General features: G+C 47.5%; 1 protein-coding gene across 1 annotated transcript in view; it reads right to left on the bottom strand.

Moving 5' to 3' along the window:
* FAM227A (family with sequence similarity 227 member A) overlaps window positions 1–21463 on the bottom strand; it is a gene marked incomplete at its 5' end in the record, with an annotated part of 38254 nt that extends 16791 nt beyond the window's left edge. The window contains 10 exon segments of the mRNA XM_080939226.1: window positions 2198–2280; window positions 3510–3617; window positions 5406–5529; window positions 8731–8835; window positions 9366–9467; window positions 11042–11185; window positions 12126–12205; window positions 12741–12810; window positions 18354–18448; window positions 21340–21463. Of these exon segments, the coding sequence (XP_080795352.1) occupies window positions 2198–2280; window positions 3510–3617; window positions 5406–5529; window positions 8731–8835; window positions 9366–9467; window positions 11042–11185; window positions 12126–12205; window positions 12741–12810; window positions 18354–18448; window positions 21340–21463 (1035 nt within the window).

Below are 21463 nucleotides of genomic sequence, written 5' to 3'. Positions count from 1 at the left end.
GGCCATAGGGAGTGGCCCTGTTAGGAGGTGTGCCTTGTTAAAGGAAGCATGTCTGGTGGGGTGGACTTGGAGGTCTCCTATTCCTCAAGGTACACTCAGTGTGACACCCAAGATGTAGAGCTCTCAGCTCTGTCTCCAGCACCATGCCAGCCCGCATGCTGCCCTGCTTCCCACTATGACAATAATGGATTAAGCCTCTGAAACTGTAAGCCAGCCCCAATTAAGTGTTGTCCTTTACAAGAGTTGCCATGGTCACAATGTCTCTTCACAGCAATAAAGCCCTAAAACAGTACCTTTGGTTCTTAGCTCATGTGACACCTTCAAGGAGTGCCATTTGTGACAGGCATGTACTTCTCTCCACATGCAGGGCAAAGACGCTGACTGCTCTCCTCTCTTCAACCCTTCCTATGTACACCCGACCCTGGCAGCCAGGACGAATGCTGAGACAGGGCCTCTCAGAAGCCTGAAACTCAATGATTAGATGTATCTGCCTGGCCAGCACTTCCTGGTCAGGGATCTGCCTGCCTCTGCTTCCCCAACACTGAGAGGACAGTCACACACACCACATCCATCTTCTCTCACGTGGGTCCTGGGGACTGAACTCTGGTCCTCATGCCTATATACCAAGCACTTTGTAAACAGAGCCTCCTTCCAACTGCAGTTCTTCTTTATAGAGAATCTGCCTCCCATCTTCTTTAAAAACCCTTAAAGAGATGGATGACTTGACCAAGTCTTTGATGGGCTCCCGGGGCCTCAGGTTTATAGGTAAGCCCCGGGAGAACCGTGAGCAAACCAAGGGCAGATGGTATATTGATCTTAGAGAAATCTCTGCTTGGTGCCCTGAATTCTGAACTCTCAGATAGTCTGAAGCCACTGACATGCAGGACAGCAAGACTGCAGCCAGCTGCGTCTGCCGAGCAGACGGAGAACGTGCTGATGGCAAGGGGCTCCGCCCCAGCATATCCAACACTGCCGCTGCCTTGTCCTGGCTCGCCGTGCACACCTCAGCTGCGTTCAAGGTTCCAGGTTTTGACAGGACAGACTTTCTAGGACAGAAGATGGGACCTCTCAGCTGGGTTCTTGCAATAAATGTCAGAAGGCTTTGTGTGTTCCAGTACACAGAAACCTGTCTGTTTTGGGCACCATGATTGGCAGTGCCCAAACAGTGAATAATATTTTGATGCTGGTCTGAAGGACAGCTGGTTCTCAGCAATGCCCGTTCTGTCTGGTTCTTGTCTGTGCTTGGGGCAGAAGTGATATTTATAGAGCTTCATCCTATGCTCAACAGGGCCTAGAGCTTACATAGGTGATCATCATGAAGTCCTGATCTCCTACAGAGTGCCCTCTTGGTGGCATGCCTACATCTGAAGACAAGTGACAGGAGACAGACCACCCCCCTCGTGGAGTTTACATTCTAGCAGAGGGAGGACTCCAACTAACAAAGAAACCCTCAGTGAGAATGGCAGACTGTCACAAGAGATACACAGGGCATGGGGGATGGGCTGCTAAGTCTCTGTGCTGAGTACGCCAGAGTAAACACACATGGCCCCTGCTTGAAGCCAGGGAAGCCCCATTTAACACAGTACCAGGTTTCATGCAGTGTTGGATATGGGCACCCAGACATCAGAACAGGCATGTTGGCCTAGGGCTTCAAGAGTAGTATGGACATGGCCGTGGTCAGGGTGGTGACCGGACCACGAGAATGCTAAGATAGAAAGGGGACTGACTGGGCTTGCTTCCTGAGGCGCGTCCTCCAGACCAGGCAGAGAAGAGCAGCTCTGAGCATGACAATGAAACAACCGAAGTGCAGCAGTGGAGGGCTTGTCTAGCAGAGTCTGATTCTGCTCTCAGGAAAGAATGGGGGGAAGACAGGAGGGAAGAAGAGGAGTGTGGAAAGAGAGACAGACAGAGAGAGACTGAAAGCCAGATATGCATCTAGAGCTGTGAGCCTGTATATCTGGGATTCAGCCCGGACTCAGAGGCTGAAGCTACCTCCTTTCTTATGTCCTGCAGTTACTGCCCATGCTCGTCTTCTGTGGGTTGTCTGGGTATTGGGCTCTGCGGAAATGGGTTGGAATTGAACAGAGGTACAGAGCATGCCTTCCACAGAAGCTACACGATGCTCCAGGGAACGCAGGGCTGTAGCAGCTTCGGGGCTCTGGGGAGTTCATGGTCCATGTCTGTGCTCCCCACTTACCACAAGTTTATGTAACTTCTTTCTCTTCGGTTGTAGCTTCAGGATGGAGGGTTGCTTACAGGTGAAGATGGTGAACTCTCTTGCTAGGAGAGAGAAAAGCTGCTTTGTAGGGTTTGTCCACTGCGTGTTGGGTTGTGGGGGCATTATGACAATCCTAGAAGCACTCGAAAGAGTAAAATGAAACCAGACCTGGCCCCAGGCAAGCACAGGCCTCTGAGGAGCTAGCCAAAGAATGTCTATGAGGCCACATGTGCGGTGCACAGTGTACAGGAAAAAACAATACCACATCACAGTGGCTTCACAGAAAACTAACCACCTGGAATCCTAAAAACAGCCAAGTACCAGATCAAATGTTCATTTGTCCTTTTGCTTTTTAGATGACATTTCTCCATGAATTCCTGACTTGTATGATTTCTTTGTTTGTTTTTGAGACAGTGTCTCTACTATATAACTCTAGTGATAGACTAGGCTGGCCTGGAACTCACAAAGATCCACCTGCCTCTGCCTCCAAAGTGCTGGGGTTAAAGGCCTGCGCCACTACGCCAGGCCTCTTGACTCCTAAACTTGTTTTGTTTGTTTTTGAAACAGGGTCTTAGTGTCTAGCCCAGGCTGACCTAGAACTTTCTGGATAGACCAGGTTGGCCTCTAGTTTACAATCCTCTTGCCTCAGCTTCCCAAGTGCTGGGATTAGAGGTATGTGCCACCAAGACATGTCTATGACATGACACATGAGAGAAATAAAAAGGTCGGTGATGTGCAAGCTATTCCTCAGACCATCCATGTCCTCATCTGTGACACGCATGTTGATTGTCATGAATATTAAACAGTGCACAGAGGTTCCAGCAGGTCCCAGGCACCATTAACTCCTAAGCTCCTATCAATGAACTTTCTATATTCTAGTACAACATACAGTCCGTATAGTTTATAGAAAACACAGACCTTAGATGATATTAGAACATACAGACCTCATGGATGATAATAGGACATACAGACTTCATACAGTATAAGAGAATCAACAAGAGGGTGGGTTTATCTTGTTTGTTTATAGCTCTAGGGGTGGAACACGTGGTTTTATACATCCTAGGCTATCCCTTTACCAGAGCTGCGTGTCCCCAGCCTTTCAACCACATGTAAAATTCTATTCCTCATATGCAATCCATAAGCACTGGTGTTTTATTCCTTTAGTGGCTAGTTTGAAAGTCTGAGAGATAATCTGGTGGGGACATCAACACCATAGTACCCCTGCCTCATTTATATGGTGGCTGGGTTGTGTTAGGAGGCAGAAGAGGTGAGGTCACAGCCGGGAGCTTACCCCTTATAAGTCGACTGCTCTGTAATATTAATTCTTCTCTCCGGAACCTCTCTGGATCCAGTTCTGAGTAGTCCCAATTGTTATAGCTCTGTGGGCAAGGATATGTCCCTGAAAGAAGCCAAGAATGCTGATGGACATTTCCACCAATGGGAATGGAGCAGGACCAGGAGCGGCAGAGACCTTGAGCCTCCTGCTGCTTAAACAGAACCCTGAGATCTGCTGCCAGCATTGTCCTGGCCTTCTCTAGAGAGCTTGTTCACCTGCAGAAGAGGGACCATGCCACCTGCCCCATCATCTCCCACTGCCTGGTTGTGTAACTCTGTGACAAATGTTAATGGAGATGCGGTGGGTGCCCAGTTTCCTTGACTCCTCGTGTTCTTGCTGACCCTGAACTCCCCTGTCTAGGGGTGGAGGCTGAGGCAGAGACAGTCATGTCTCCATGTCTCCAAGGTTTCCTGGCAGCAGTAAATAAGAGCCCAGAGAAGGTCTTTAACACAGTGCTATGCTAAGTTCAGCATCAGAAATGATGCTTGCAACTGCGCAAGGCTGCTGCCTCCGCTGGGCAATGTGAACGGGCAGGAGGCAACTGGTTAAGAAAAACACAGGAACAAGGAGAAGGAGCAGCAGGAACAGGGTAGGAAATGAGAGGCAGGTTGTCACAGTGACCCAAGACTTGGTTTTGGAGGGGAACAACCCGAGGTCTAAAACATGACCCTCCATGTTCAGAGGCTGGATGGGGGTACAGTGAAGAGCTAACACAGCAGCCCAAGGCTGTTGGCCTTAGAAAGGCCTGCAAGCTGGTCTTTGGATAGAGTCTGGGAACACAGCCATAAAAGTATATCTAATAAGTAAGCTAACGTTCCCGGGCGGACAGTATATTCAGTGCGGCTTAGCTCAACACCTGCCTTCCGGAACCTCGAGGCCATACGAGATAACAGAGCTATCTCCATGACCCTGAATTCAAACCTTGGCCACCGACTCTGAGATGCTTCTCCAGGGCAGAGCCTTCACACACTAGTAGCTATATCTCCTGGCAGGGAGATAAATGCGCTCTGCAGGAGTCCTTGTGGGAAGGAGAGTGAGCACCAGGCAGCTTGCACAGGGATCCTCCAAAGAATGCCCATCCTCCCGACACCCAACCATGCTTCCGCACAGAACTTGTACTGCTTAGCCATCATGACAAAGCTCCTTAGGAGGAAGTGACTTTGTTGCCCTCCCTCACAATAAACAGCAGCATTCAGTGACCGGGGCAGAAAGGCTGTGGGAAGGAACGAAGATAGCTGGGAAAGAGAATGTGGAGCTGGCGGGGCGTCTGCCAAAGTGGGCTGTGGCGGCCTGGAGTTCCAGGCTGCTCTGGGGCCTGGCAGCCCGTGGCATGTGGGTAACAGGGCTGAGCGTCCCTGCAGATGTGGTGGGGTACAGTCTGCAAGGAGAGGGGAATCTGGGCTGCAGCTCGATTCACTCATTCTCATCCTCTCTCTCAATCCCTCCCTCTGTCTCCATCCCTTCCTCCTTCCTTCCCTCCTTCTTTCTCTCTGGTGTTCTAAGATGGGTCTAAGGTACTGTGCTTGGCCTGATACCTCCCATGTAACCCAGGCTGGCCCGAACTCATAGCAGCCTCCCTGCTTCTGCTTATCAAGGGCCAGGACGGCACGAACCACTATGCCTGGCTTTAATGTAATAGTTCATTTTGGCGGCTGGGTTTGCTTGTTTGTTTTGTTTTTGTTTGTTTTTAAGGCAGGGTCTTGCCACAAGTACAGGCTCTTTGAGCTCACAAGATCCCAGTCACAGCCTCTCAAACACTAGGGTTGCAGGCACTCAACACTAAGCTCTGTTAAGGAGGGAACAGAAAGCACACCAGCCTCCTGCTCCACTGGCAGGACCTGCCCCCCTCACCTGAAATCCACAGGTCCAGTGTGTTACAGATCTCTGACTTGAATTCATGGGTGTTGAACCAGGACTGGGGGAAGCAGCAGCAGAAGCTGGTGTACATGGCTTTGCTCAGAAGTGAAGAGAGTCTCTGGGAGGGGCAGAACTCAGAGTTAATCCCAGTGTCCCTGTACCCAGGAGAGCCCTGCCAGAGCCAAGGATCTGTGACCAAACTCCTTCCCAATACCAGGCTGCTTTAGTCTCTGCCTTGGGCTGCCTCCCTGCCCTGAGTGTCACTGAGGATGCTCCCTAGGAACCTTGATCTGTGTGGCCATTAGCCACCATTGTCTCTCTCCACCCCCACCCCAGGCAGGCAATGGTCTATCGCTCAGCTCGGTGCTTCTGCACTCTGCCCAGAGCACAGCCAGGGAGACAGCAAGACCCAAAGACATATCCACAAAGATGTGCATGCGCCTCTCAGTTACCACATCCCCAAATAGGGTGAGTTTCATTTTGCTTTGTTTTCAGACAAGGTCTCACTATGCAGCTCAAGAACTTATAAAAATCATCTCAGGCTGGAGAGATGGCTCAGCGGTTAAGAGCAATGGCTGCTCTTCCAAAGGCTTTGAGTTCAAATCATAGCAACCACATGGTGACTCACAACCTTCTGTAATGGAATCTGATGCCCTCTTCTGGTGTGTCTAAAGACAGCTACAGTGTACTCACATACATAAAATAAATCTTTTAGAAGAAGAAAAAAAAAAAAAAAAAACAGAAGAGAAAACCATCTCTCAGCCTCCCAAATGATGGAATTACAGGTGTGAACCACTATATAGGTTTAAAGAGACTCCTCCCCTCCCCTCCTCTTCTCTCCACTTTGAGTGACACTGGAGGCTGAGTTGAGACGCATCCATTTCTGAGCTATATCCCCAGCCCCAAGGCTGTTCAAGTGCTGGTTTTATTTCCATTTTTAGAGGGTATGGCTAAACTTCTTTCTTACCCAAACTTCTTTCTTGGTGAACTTCTCTTTAACTACTTTATCCATGAAGCCATGCAATAGCTAATTTTCGAAAAGTCTGTCTTAGACTTGAGTGTGTTTAGGAAAGTATACGGGATGCCCCAGAACTGGGGTTAAGGATGGCTGTGAGCTACCCTGTGGGTGCTGGGAACCAAGCCTATGTGTTTTGCAAGAGCAACAAAGGCTATTAATGGCTGAGCCATCTCTCCAGTTCCCAAGATCTCTAATTTTCCTTACTGGTTTGTAAGAGTCCTTTTATGGTGTGTAACACACACATCACCAGGAACTGAAGAGTTGGGCTACTGCTTAAGAGCATTATTAGGTGCTCTTTCGGAAAACCCAGGCTCAACTTCCAGAACCCATTAGGCAAGTCACAGGCATCTGTAACTGGATCCGGGGATCCACTGCCCTCTTCTGACCTCCAGAAGCACCAGGTATGCATGTGGTAACAGATAAACATGTAGGCAAATCACTCATACACATTAAAAAAAAACATGAATCTAAAAAAAATGCCACCAGTATTTTCAAATAATTTGTTATTTATATCTTAATTTTGTGTGCAGTAGTTCAAAAATACTATAATTAATGGCCGGGTGTAATGACACAGGCTTGTAATCCTCTCTTGGAAATTTTGAAGCAGGGGGATGAAGAATTTGAAGTCAGTCAACACCACATATCAGTTTGAAGCTATACTAGGCTAGAATGAGACCTTGTTTTAGGAAAAAAAATTTATATACACACAAACAATACATACAAACACAAATACATGAGCGCGCGCGCGCGCGCACACACACACACACACACACACAGTTTGAATACAGTTCAACCTATCAGTCTTTTGCTTAATGGCTGCTTCCTCTGGACCTTGTTTACATTGTCCTTCCTCACCAAAAAATTATCTAAATATTGACATATTTTCTTCCCCTTAATACTCTTTAATTTGAATACACATAAAAGGTATATGTATGTTTACACTTCTCATTTTAATGTTACATGCTTATTTACATACCATAGAAACATAAACTAGAATGCCAAAGGGGCTAGAAGGAAGGATGGCGCAATGGTTAAGAGCACTACTATTATTCCAAAAGACCCAGATTTGAGTCCCAGCACCCACATGGCAGCTCATAGCTGGCTCTAAGTCCAGTTCCAGGGAATCTAATGTCTACCCTTTGCTGGTGCTGTGCACACAGCACATACATATACCCATAACATATACACAGACAATGCACCCACACATATAAATAAAAAGGGGTTCATTCTTTTTGTTGTTGCTGTTTGTTTCTAGACTGGGTTTCTCTATATAACCGTGGCTATCCCAGAACTCACCAGGTTAGCCTTGAACTCAGAGATCTGCCTGACTCTGCCACCTAAGTACTGGAATTAAAGTCATGGGCCACCACCATTGGGCTAAAGTTTTTTGGTTTGGTTTGGCTTTGATTTTGGTTGTTTTGTGGGGAGGTTTTGAGACAGGGTTTCTCTGTGTAGCTATGGCTGTCCTGAAACTTGCTCTGTAGACCAGGCTGTCCTAGAACTCAGAGATCTGCCTGCATGGGATTAAAGGAAACATCACCACCCAGCTAAGGTTTTAATTCTTAAAAAAAAAAAAAAAAAAAAGTGGACTCTCATGTCCTCACTCTTCAGAGATAACCATTGCTAAGAAGTTGGCAAATAGGGCTGGAGAGATGGCTCAGTGGTTAAGGGCATTGACTGCTCTTCCAGAGGTCCTGAGTTCAAATCCCAGCAACCACATGGTGGCTCACACCATCGGTAATGGGATTCGATGTCCTCTTCTGGTGTGTGTGAAGACAGCCACAGTGTACTCACATACATAAAATAAATAAATAAATCTTTAAAACAAAGAAGTTGGCAAATATATCCCAGATTTTTCCTGTTCCTGGGTATGCACGTGTGTGCTTGTGTATCTAACAGTATTGTTACCTAAACTCGAGGGCACATTGAGAACTGCATCAATAGATGATGTCATCATCATGTGAGCATCCCAGACTGTATTTATAGACTATAATGGCTTGTCACCTTTATGGGACATAATCTCATGGGGCCACTGCCAGAGACTAATCTATTATGAACGGAATTGCTACAAAGTGTACAACTGCTATATATACATGTATAGTTTCAAAACACAGTCTAACAACTTGCTTTTCTGCCACCACCCAAGACACATTGTTACATCTTCCCGTGAGGGCAGGACTCAGCCATACTTCTTTGCAATGACTAAATTATAGACCAGGGCAGGAGTACTCATTACTCCTTTATGGAAGACCTGTTTGGGGCATTCTTTTAGATATTTTCTAAGCAGTGTGTGACACTCACCTTTAAGAGTGCCTCTTCATAATGAGACCGATACATTTTGGACAACAGAGCGGCATAATTTCGGGCTATTCGGTCAAACAGCTTTTTCTGGATCTCCTTGTCTGGCTGCCGGGTGAGAGACAAGCAGAGAGTCACTAGCACTAGCATCCTGGCTGCAGCTGCCCTGCTGATGCACCGGACACGGCCTCACCAGATAACGCCAGGCTGGCCTCGAACAAGCACCACCACGCGCGGCCTGGGTCTATGACTCAGGCGAAGCATCACGTCGTTCTCACACCTGAAGTCTTTCTCTACAGAGAGCTGACCTCATGCTTTGGGGGAATAAGCTGCTCTTCTGCTGCCCACATTTACATGCTAGCGAAGGGAAGTGTTTGACTCTAGGCTGGGGCCATGTTCTCCTTTCTGCCCTGCCCTGACCCGCGAGCTACTTAGCAAAGACAAGCGCAGGGGAGCTGCGGGCCATTGGGTTACACCTGAAGTTCAGGTACAAGAGAGGGGCCTGAGGAGGGAGGTGACAGTCTGAGTCTGCAGAGGTGACTGGGACTGAAGGCACTTATTGCTCATGTTAAGAAGCGACAACTTTGTTCCATAGGAAAGTGATTTAAGCAAGGAAAGAAGCACAGATACACATTTACCTGGTACCTCTCATGAAACAGCCACCAAAAGCTATCCAGCCAGATGGCGTTGAGAAAAGGCGAACACAGAAACTTCTCTAGTTCTTTGTCCGAACAGAAAGACTTGAAAAGAAGAAAAGATCACATTACTACCGTAGGTGTTATTACCACTGTTGCTCGAGACAGGGACTCACTGTGTCAGCCATGCCTGCGACTGTATTTTCTCTTAATCTGTGACAAAATGCTTGAAGGAAACAACTTAGGGAAAGAAAGTTTTATTTTAGCTTATGGTTTCAGAGAGGCTAAGTGAATCCTTCCTTGTCTATGGTGATGAGAGCTTACATCGTTTATTGCAAATGAAGACACAGAGGCCCTACAGTAAGGACACTGAGGGCCACAGAGCCAAAAGGACTTGTCCAAAATGATATGGCAAATGGCAAGTGGCAGAGCCAGTCCTGGGAACCTATAGCTCTGGACAGAGGCACCCAGATACCTCCTCCCCTCAGCTCTAAACAGCAACAGTTGCAAATTCGTGAGGCTACTATGTAAATGCAAAGAACAGAACCCTGAGATTCTACTGATTCAGTACAAGGCATGTGTAAGTCAAAGATCAAAGCAATTACTGACAAGCTCAGAGGAGCAGAAAATTTAGCTTGTATTGCCCCATCATATATAATGTATGTGTATATATATAATGCACATTTAATGCTGCCTACGTGTCTACCACTGGGTCACACACCTTCATTCTTCATGTCACTCAGGAAGGACTGACTCAGCACAGCCAGGCAGCAGGAAAGAAGGAGTGAGGAGCGGGGAGGGGAGGAGGAGAAGGAGAGGAAGATGGCTGAAGAGAAGGGAGCAAGATGCAGCAATAAGTCCAGCTGGGATGGAGGACTGACAGTTTACGTGGTAATGGAGCAATGCCCAGAGTTGTTTGGGGGACAGAGATTACGTAACCACAAAAGATGAAGAGGCCCAGCTACCTGAATTCAGAGCACTGTGAGCATCCCTCTGCACAGTTGTCTCCTGCATCTGTGGGCAGCATCCCTCTGCCTGCCAGAGCTCTACCCACGGCTCTCAAGGTTCCTAGCCCAGTCCTAGTTCCGCTACCACTCTGCCCTGTGTCCTGCCTACTGCCATGCAAACACTCAGCCACCACAGCCCACCACCACAGGGACTGATCCACTCTGAAACCGTGAGCTAAACTGAAGCTTTCTTTTCTTAAACTGTTCCTGTCGAGCATTTTGTCACAGCCATGAGAAAAGCAACCGGAAGAATCCTCCACTTAGGGCATCAAAGTGGGGATCCATCAGTGTATTCATGAGGAAGGCAGAGTCCTCGTGACATCACTTCCTCAGAGCCCAACCTCCAAGCATTCCATTAGGAAGCAAACCTTTAACACATGAGCCTTGGTGGGGACAGTTCACTCCCAATCCATAGTTGCTTTAACTGAAAAGTAACAGGAGTCAGGCTTGCTGGAACGCTGTGGGGAGCTGACAGCACAGCACGCAGTCCGCAGACAGACACGTGTCTGTGAAGGTACGTGCTCCAGGATTTTTAATAGGAGGCAAAAGCACCTTTGACAATACTGATGACTGAGTCCCATCCCTCCCACAAAGCATCCTTTGACCTGCACACATATGCTTTGCTTGCGGTCCAGGCAGAACTGGCCCAAGGCAGAATCCCCCCTTCCTTACCTTGCCACTCAGGGGGTTTCTCTCAGACCGGATCACATTGGCCACCATGTCGCAGAAGTCCACACCATTGGGTAGTTTATTTGGCTTCATCTCATCAAACTGGGGGTGTTCATGTAGCTCAGCGAGCAGATTTTTATCTGCTGTCTGAAAATCAAAAGTATGTGGGCTCCATCATCTTGACAGTTTAGAACAACAGGGTACCTTCCTTCCTCTTTCAGATAAAGACAGTTTCATAGAGAGAAAACAATGGAGGATGTAAACAGCAGTTATCAAGATGGTTCCGGCAGGGAGGGGCCGGCTGCTGAGATGACGGGCCTGAGTTCAATCCCGGGCTCACACAGTAGAACCAGAGACCTGACTTCTGCAAGTTGTCCTTAGGCCTCCCCATGAGTGCCAAGGCATGTGCACCACCCCCTGCACACTTACACAAAATAGTTCTTTCCTAAGGCTTTGGGCAGGTGATCTAGACAGAATAAACAACTAGCTTTGGGAGGAGACACAACCCCAGCCTGTGGTCGTGAATCTTGACAAGGACGATGATGACATGGGACCTTTTGGCGGTAGAGGGGGCTGACCTCAGGTCAGAACTGAGTGGAAGGCAGTGATTTCCCTCTGACATGCTGAATGACAATCACCTCAGCTGCCTGCATGTCTGCAGAGATCGCCATAACCAGCCTGGCTGGCGAGGGGAGCAGCGACATCACGGGGACTTGTTCTGTAGAAGGCACACGGAGCTAGGTGGCACCTCTCAGTGAGAAAAGAGGACTCTGCTTCTCCAGGGAGACATCTCAGCTCTAACAGTAACAGACCCTCCTGTTGCCAAGGCTGGGGTCAGCTCTGCCCTTTCAAAAGTAACATGAGCAATTCTAGATTTAAAGTATTGCCAGGTCGCTGGAAAAACAAAACCAAAAAAAAAAAAAAAAAAAAAAACAAAACAAAAAAAAAAAAAAAAAAAAAAAAAAAAACAACCCTACACTTCCTGTATGAATCACTAACTAGGCACCAAATCTTCCCTCGGAGGAATAAAGACCACTTTTTACACGATAGAGACCCCTGGGAAAGCAACATGACACTGGGCTCTTACCCTTTTCGTGGGGACCACTTTGGCATTCTGGAGCTCTGAGAACTGACAGGATATCGGTGGCTCTTCCACCACTTTCTTGACTGAGAATGGAAGAAAGTTGGAAGTGAGGGGGGTGGCACTGCTACTGGAACACTCGAGAGAGCTGCAAGGTGACCGGCACAGCTATGGCCTGGCCTCTCTGGTTAGCGTCAGCAGGGACGACCAGAATCTGTGCACTAGACAAGTTCCCGTCCCCAGCAGGGATCCCTCTATCAAATACATCCGATGGCGCCACCATCAGCCACCTAGCAGAAGGTTCCTCTGTGATCCTGTCCCTCCCTCTTTCCCCGGCCTCTGTCAAGTCTGATGAAAGTCTAATGCAGAAGAGGACAAAACCTCTCCTCAAGTGGAACTCTGGATTCCTACTCAACTGCATTATTTCAAAAACTGAAAGAAGAAGAAAACCCACCAGGGTCTACCTCAGTGGCAGAGCATGTGTTTAGTGGGTGCAAGGCCGTGGGATCCATGCCTAGCACCACAAAACAAAAGACAGCTAAAAAGTATCCAAACTAAACAAAATTAAAAATAAATTAAACCCCACAAAAATAGGCTTTTAGGCTGAGAAAAGATTTTTGCCTCTGTCTCCCAGGTTGCCGTGAGTTTTCTCTCTTAAAGACTTCTTCTCCAACTCATAGTCCTCAATTGCCTTCAAAAACCAGAAAAAGAAGAAAAAAAAATAGGGCATTAGAGAATGACATAGTCAGCGAAGGGGGTGGGGGTCAGGGACTGGATCATTTCCTTATTGGCACCCAAAAGCCTGGAGCAAAGTATGTAGCTAAGCACCTCTCTTTTCCCTGCTGGTGATAAGGGCCTTGGCCATCCGTGTCACTGACATGGTCCCATTGAGTGTTGTCAACACATCTCTCATGTCAGTGCCCTTGCACTGAGCTGTCCTCCTGGATCCACTTCAGAGGGGCACAGGATGCAGAGCAGGGTTCTGACTGTAGCCCACAGGTACACAGTGCGGTCCTTCTAAGAAGGGGATAATAATTCCTCCCTTCCAAGGTCTCTAGAAGGACCCATGAGAAGATGTACTGCTTGTCAGCTAAGGGGCTAGCACTGTGCTTGGGTATAGTTATCTATACAGATGGTGGCCATGTCTGCCAGCAGGGGGGATTCTGGGTTGGCAGAGGTGACCTCACACTCAAGCCTGAGACATGGGGGCCTATGCAGACCTCTGTCCAGTGCACTCACTGTCCCTGCTGTTCTCTTAAGCCCCAACTGTGTCAGGCATGTGAACGCCCTGAGGTGGCTGGGTTATTGTCAAGCCTTTTACAGGATGTTGAGGATCAGGATCCTTTCCTCTTGTCAGAACTCAAGAGAACTCTCTGGAGCTAGACTGACAATCTGACTGGAACGCTCACACACCGAGAGCTACTCTCATCACATGGATCCACACTTGCACAGTCATTCTAGGGAGTGGCCCATGTGCTCTGCTGTGACTCACAACTCCAGTCCCGGCTCGGAGTGGGCTGGGCACGGATGCTGGCGGTCCCTCTGCATTCACTTGTATAAAAAGAATAAGGACATGGAGAAATCCTGTCTTAAAGCACACACAGAAAGGGAAAAGGGAGGGAGAGAAGAAGTAGGGAGGGAGAAAGGAAACGGAAGACAAGACTATCAGGCCAGCAAGATGGCTCAGCATATAAAGATGACAGATGACTGCCACCAAACCTGATGACCTTAGTTTGGTTCCCAGGACCCCACATGGTAGAAGGAGAGACCTGACTCTCACAGGTTGTTCTCCGTCCTCCATATATATGCCACGGCATGCACACATAATTCTCTCTCTCCCCCTCCCCTTCACACACACACACACACACACACACACACACACAATTTATTTTTTAAAAGCAATATGACTCTGTTTATCCCACTTCTGGGGTTCTACTCTGCAGACATATGAAACCAGCCCTGTGGTGATTAAGTTTTCGTCAGCTTGACACAGAGTCATCTGAGAAGATGGGACCTAGGAACCACCTCCATCAGATTGACCTGTGGGGGTGTCTGTGGGTATTTTCTTGATTGATGAACGATGTGTGTAGTGCCACCCCTGGGCAGGCATCCTGAGTTTTATAAAAAAGCAAACTGAGAAGTTGGACAGACAGCTCAGTGCTTTAGAGAACTTGCTGTGCTTTCAGAGGACCCAGGTTCAATTCCCAGAACCTACACAGACATCTATAACTCCAGTTCTAGGGCCTCCAGTGTCCTTTTCTGGGCACCAGGCACACACAGTACACATACATACTTGTAAGCAAACAGCCATACATATAAAGTAAAATAAATCTAAAAAGAAGAAAGCCAGGCAGCCAGGCAGCTGAGTAGGCCAGGAAGAAACCAGTGGGCAGCTCCAGGCTGGGCCTCTAGGTCCCTGCTGTGAGATCCTGCCTTGGTTTCCCTCAGCAACATTGTTAAGTTGTGAAAAGAAATAAATCTTTCTTCCCCAGCTTCCTTTTGGCCAGTGTTTTATCACAACAACGAAAAGCAAACTGAGCTTCTAAGGCGCATGTACACTGCTCATCATGTCCCAAGTGCCAGAGGACGGAGTTCAGATACCAGCACCTGCTTCAGGCGACTCACAGCTGCCTGAAACTCCAGCTCCAGAAGGTTCAAAGTCCTCTTCTGGCCCTGTGCACATCCACACAAACATCGCATACACTCACAGACACACGCATAAACAAAAATAGTTTAAAATACCACTGAAGCAGGAAAGGGTGAGGCACGACTTTAGTGCCAGCACTCAGGAGGCAGGGGCAGGTGGATCTATGTGAGTCTGAGGCCAGCCTGGTCTACAGAGCAAGTTCCAGGACAGCCAGGGCTACACTGAGAAATCCTGTCTCAACAAGACAAATTAACAACAACAAAAATACCACCGAGATAATTTATCATTAGAGAATACATTGATTGTGCTAGAGCTAACTCTTGGAATGCTGTGACCATTGGAATAATGGGCAGGCCAATAATACTGATTAAAGAAGTCCCCAAGAGAGGTGTTTATTAAAAAATAAATGAAGCAATGCTTAGGAAAACAAAAGCATGCCGTAAGACAGCATTTACAGCATGCCGTGTGAAAATGGAGACCTCTAAGGCTTCTGGAAGGACCCACGCACAGACTAGCACTGGCTACTTCTCAGGAAGAAAGCTGGCAAAGAAAGACAGCCCTTCTCTTCCCTTCCCTTCTCACGGGGAGACAGCCTGAATAGTAGAGAAAAAGCATCTATTACTTGGCTATTTCAGTTTTTTAAAAATGTGAGCCAGATATTTTGATACATCCCTTTAATCCCAGCACTCTAAAGATAAAAGCAAGAGTTCGAGGCCAGCCTGGTCTACAGATACTGTTCCAGAACAGCCAGGAATACATAGTAAAACCCTGTTTCTTAAAAAACAAACACAAACAAACAAAAAGAAGAGAACTAGGCAAATGACACGTGCAGGAATCTGGGAGAACAATGGGAACAGTGGGGACTGAAGAGCTCCCGCGCTGACCAGTGAGCCACACTGTCTGTTTGAGAAATACCTTAGGGCTTTATGTTTTGATAAAAATGAACCCAAATCAATCTCCAGACTTCTGGTTTCCAAGTCATCACGTAAGAGAACCACAGTCACCACTAGCAAGTAAAAGCCTGAACAGAGAAAAATAACAGCTCTTCTTAGAGCTGCCGGAGAAGTGGAACCACCGAGCAAGTGGCTGCCCCTAAACTGAGAAGTGGGAAGAGACAGGGGAGCAACTCACTGAAGCAGAATTCTGGAGGCAGCAGCTTTGGGGTGCCACTGGAGACCCTCCCCCATTGCTGATGAGCTGCTGGAGGCTCAGCATGAATGAACAGGAAGGGGGCGACTGCAGGGATCACAAAAGACAACTCAAGATGGCCCACCATCCTAAATGGAAGAGTCTAAAACCCACTGCTGATAAAGTAAGAGAGCTCCTGAAGGATCCTGGGATTGACAGTGACTTTTTAGATGTCATACCAAAGGCCAAGATCAAGTGCTAAGTCAGGCTTCATCCAAATTTTAAGCATCTGTCCTTCCAAAGACACTGTCACATCAATGAAATGACAAGCTACAGGCTGGGGTAGAATATTTGCAAAAGGCATATTCAATAAATGAATAATCCAAATCTAAAAACAAAAGAACTAATAACCTAATTTTTAAAAACAGACCTAAAATTTAGGAGATGCCTCTTAGTTTCTTCCCCTGTTGTTGTGATGAAATAATTTTTTAAAGATTCATTTATATGAGTACACTGTTGCCGTCTTCAGACACACCAGAAGATGACATTGGATCCCATTACAGATGGTTATAAGCCACCATGTGGTTGCTGGGAATTGAACTCAGGACCTCTGGAAGAGCAGTCAGTGCTCTTAACCCCTGAGCCATCTCTCCAGCCCATGGTGAAATAATTTAACCACAGTAAGTTAAGAGGTAAGGAGTCTATTTCAGCTCAAGAGGAGAACGCGGCACGGCAGAGAACTCATGGCAGCAGGTGTCTGAGGCATCAGCCTCACCTCGCTCCCAACCAGAAAGCAGAGCAGGTTAAAATCATGTCCAATTCTTCCCCACGGTCAGCATGCGGGATCCCAGCATATGGGTGCCACCCACAGTGGGCAGAGTACCCAAATTAACTGCACAATCAAAACAACTCCCACAGGCATCAACAGAGGTCATCTCCCAGGTGATTCTCTGTGCTGTCAAGTTGACAGTTAACCCTGAGTGCCCCACTCTCATAAAAAACATAGAAAGCCAGGTGGTGGTGGTACACACACACACACACACACACACACACACACACCTACCTTTAATCCCAAAACTCAGAAGACAAAGGAAGGCAGATTCTCTGTGTTCCAGGCCAGACTAGTCTAGAAAGGTCTGGACAGCCAGGGATACACAAAGAAACCCTGTCTCTCAAAAAAAAAAAAAAAAAAAAAAAAAAAAAAAAAAAAAAAAGGAGGAGGAGGAGGAAGAGATTAAAATGAATAATAGAAGGCCACATAGCCTGCATTTCCAGAGCAACACGTGAGATACCACCACACACCTGTCAGAACAGCGGAGTTCAGAACGTCACCACGGCCAGCTGCTGCTGCTGGTGAATCCGAGCAGAGGACCCCCAGACCTCAGTGGTGGAAAGACAACACCTTGGGAGAGGCTCAGATAGATTCTTAAAAATCTAACACTCTTCCCGTAAGGTCCAACAATCGTCTGAAAGGTCCACAAAGATCTGAAAACTCACAGAAACAAAAAAGCTTGCACAGGGATGTGAGGCTTTCCTCTCGGTTGCGAAAGCCAGGGAGCAACCAGGATGCCCCTAGGAGGGGAGCGGATCAACAAACGGGCTACATCCAGGTGATGGGAACGTCGGCAAATGCTAAAATGGGCGATCCATGAAAAACCGAGGAACCTTCACTACCCACTACTACCTAGAACTCTCATGGACGCTGCATGATTCCAGCATCGTGGTATTGTGACAGAGACAGTAAGCAGACAGAGGCAGGCAGAGGTTAGGAGAGACAAGGGACAGTGTGCAATAGCTGGGCCACCAAAGCTATTCTGCACTCACGACGCAGAGGCAGATACACATCCTTAGGTGTCACATGTGCACACATACTCTCTCTCTCTCTCTCTCTCTCTCTCTCTCTTTCTCTCTCTCTCTCACACACACACACACACACACACACACACGATATACACCATCGGGAGGGAAGCCTAGAATAAATTAGGAAGGTCGAATACAATGCTGAATCAGGGTGGGTGAGTGGGTGTTTTTTTAATGTAACTCAGGTGTGGAGACTGATGGCCAGGTTATGTATGGGTGGGGGTGGGGCATATTTAGGTTTCGCTGCAAACCTAACTTCCTTCTGTAAGAAGCAGCCTGCTGGAACTGGAGAGGCAGCTTAGCAGTTAGGAACACTTGCTACTCGTTCACAGAACCTGAGTTCAGTACCCATCCTACACACTGAGTGACTCTGGCTCCAGAGGATCAAACACCCTCTTCTGGCCTCCAAAAGCAGTGACACACATATGGCATACGGAGACACACAGACATACTTTACAAACAAACAAACAAACAAAAAACTTTGAAACCTCACTGTAACCAGCATGCTTCTGGAGAAGTTCAAGCAACCTCTCTTCCCTTCCCCAGGACCCTGCGTTCCCAAAGGCCTTACCGCAGCCCTGGCATCTATTCCAACTTACCAAGGTGCTCATCACCAGGCTGGAACCCAGCTCTACTTCCATAATCTTCTGGTTCACCTGGCTCATGGAGCCGATGATGCATGCTGGGAGACAGGCTGCTAAGGAAATTCCAGGAGGCAGTCAGGGCGGAAGGGCTCCTCGGTCAGGAGTGGGGTAGTTCAGACCACAGTCTCTCTGCTGATTCAGTCCCTTTGACAACATTGGTGACTTCTTGTTTAGGTGAGTCACTTTGTAAGTTATAAATGGGAATTGGGGAAGTGGCACTGAGCACTCATAACTGTAATTCCAGCACTTTGGAGGTTGAGGCAGGAAGATTGCTACAAGCCTGAGGCCAGCCAGAGGCCAGCTTCATAGTGATCTCTGAATATCTTATCTAAAAGAAAAATAAAGAGCAAGCAGGAAGAGAAAGAAGAGAAGGAGAACACATTTCCTGTGTTGCAGTCAACTTGGAAAATACTATCCAAGGAACAAGGCCATCCTCACTGCCTCTACTCTCTGTTAGTCTTGGGAGGGGTTTGTTTCAGTTTTTGATAGAGAGGATCCTCCTGCCTCAGGCATGTGCCCTGCATCAGCGTTCTGAACACCCATGATTACAATGTCAGCGCCTGCCTGGTTCACCTTTCCCACAAGAACTTGCCTGTCAGCTGGATAATGTTCCCAACATCATTTTGGTGACTTCCCACAGGCCACTTAGAAGACGCCCCTTAGTGTGCTCTCCTGTTTCAGGGCTGTTGCTCTGGAAGCCATTTACGGCTCTCCCAGTGATAAGCAACACTTCGATGGGCATGCCACAGAGAACACTTTAGAATTTTGGAATACTCCTTTTTAAAGATGTTTTTATTTTGTGTATACATGTTTGTGTCTGAGCTACAGCTTTTTAAAAGCTTCTCATTTTTTAAAGGTCAACTTTGAAACCTCAACTGTAACAACACCACCACGTACCTGTGGATCCCCTGGAGTTAGTCACCAGCAATGAGGAGCAGCCGGATGTGGGTGCTGGTGACTGAACCCAGAGCAGAGAACACTCTCGTAGGGGAGTCATCTCTTCAGCCTTTGGGCTGTTTCTTTGATTTTTTTTTTCAGGAGTGATTGAGTAGGCCAAAGGGCACCCTGTTATGGTCATCTCTTAGTTGAACCTTGTTGGGGATTAGTTCTAATGTTTTGTCTTAATTCAGCTCCCAAAAACCGAGCTTCTAGACCTGAGGGTCCTGGCCCCCAGCTGCCTTCGATTGATAATAAAGAATTGCCGTACAGCCAATGGTTGGTCAGGGAGACAGGGCTGGACTTTTAGATTTTTGGCAAGGGACCTAAGGGAAAGAAGAGACTTGGAGACAGGGAAATCAGGTTTAAAAGCAGCAGGACAGAAGTCATCAGCAGGACAGAAGTCATGCAACAATGCAGGTAGAAAGAGAAAGCAGCCCTAGGAGAGGGACTCTACAGGAGATAACAGGGCAGCAAAGATAAAATAGAGATTTAGAAGATGTTAAGCCAAGAATACTGGAGGGGAATGAATGTGTGCTAGCCACAGGAAGGTTTAGAAGTGCCCAACCAGTGATCTAGCTAGTCAAAGCATATCAAAATTAGCTGGTGTTTGTGTGTGTGTGTGTGTGTGTGTGTGTGTGTGTGTGTATGTGTTGTGTGTTTCATTCGTGAAGCCAAAGCTCTTGGCCGGGTACAGAGCGTGCACAAGTGACCTGCCACCAGAAGTCAAATCAGATTAACTAATTCACCGCTACAGAACCTCTCTTTGAATCCAGTCAGACCTACCAAGTCTGTTACCTCTCTACCTTCTGCTTTTCTGGTCTTAGCCTAGGATCTCCCAGCACACAGCCATGTGAGTCTCAGAATCCTGTCACTCAACCAGGTTCACTGAAGGTGCCAAGAAGGACATGTGCCATAGATAAGAACAAATGGAGTGTGGCATTAGAAGGAGACCCAAGAAAGACCCTTTGCAGACTGAGACGGGATCACATTAGATGATGTCTTAAAAGGACTTTGAAAGGGCATGTGCTCAGTGAGGGAGGCAGAGCAGATGGTGCTGTTGGCCTGGTGGAACTATGGCTCAACGTCTGGGCTTATGTCTAACTAGAGAGGGCTAGTGGCTGGACAGACTCTGAGACAGGGATCTGTGATGCAGGGATACAGTTTAATGGAGTGATGGGGATCAGTGATGTCGAGACCAGAGCGAAAGCAGTTGTAGTAGAGCCTGGGCAATAGGCCAGAGGCCCAGACTGAGCCTCCAGAGGAGGGCTAGCAGGTGAGGAGAGGCCAGGTCAGCCAGAGGAAATGAAGAATGTGGGTGGGGAGCTCCCCTGTCTGGGGACACAACTCTTGGCTTCCTAGTTGCTATCTAGTATGTATACAGCCCTTATTCTTTGGAAAGGAGAACTAAAGAGAGCCCAAAACAAAACCTTTCCTTTCCTTTAACAGATACAACTCAGGATCCTTTCTTCTGAATTCTTTCTACTTAAAAATAAACCTCAGCCAGGCAGTGGTGGCGCATGTCTTTAATCCCAGCACTCAGGAGGCAGGGGCAAGCAGATCTCGGAGTTAGATGTGAGCCTGGTCTAAGAAGCAAGTTCCAGGACAGCCGAGAGTATACAGAGAAACCTTGTCTCAAAAAATAAGCAAACAAAACGAAACAATAAAACCTTGAGTCAAGGGAAGGGAGATGGCTCAGTGGTTAAGGACACTGACTTCTCTTCCAGAGGTCCTCAGTTCAGTTCCCAGCAACAAAATGGCTCAGAATCATCTGTAATGGAATCTGATGCCCTTTTCTGGTGTGTCTGTCTGAAGACAGCTACAGTGTACTCACATACATAAAAAATAAAATCTTAAAAACAACAACAAAACATGACGTTCCTTTTGAGGGTAGAAAGCACTTAAGTACCACAGCATGTACAGTGGGCTCACGGGTGGCTTCCATGAACTATAAGCACCCATTCTACCTGTGGTCTGACTATGGGTGGCAGCTTTCGAAGGATACAGGGTGGGTTTTCCTGCAGCTGCTTCCTTAAGGCATTCTCCAGTACTGTCCTCGTGTTCACAGAGACCACCAGGCACTCGTCCAATGGTAGCATTGGTAAGGCGGTGACATTGATACTGTCCAT

The sequence above is a fragment of the Micromys minutus genome (genome assembly GCF_963924665.1).
Source record: "Micromys minutus genome assembly, chromosome: 27".
In the NCBI taxonomy this organism is placed as follows: Eukaryota; Metazoa; Chordata; class Mammalia; order Rodentia; family Muridae; genus Micromys; species Micromys minutus.
The sequence above is the reverse complement of the archived record's forward strand: the minus strand, read 5'-3'. Positions and strand labels throughout refer to the sequence as shown.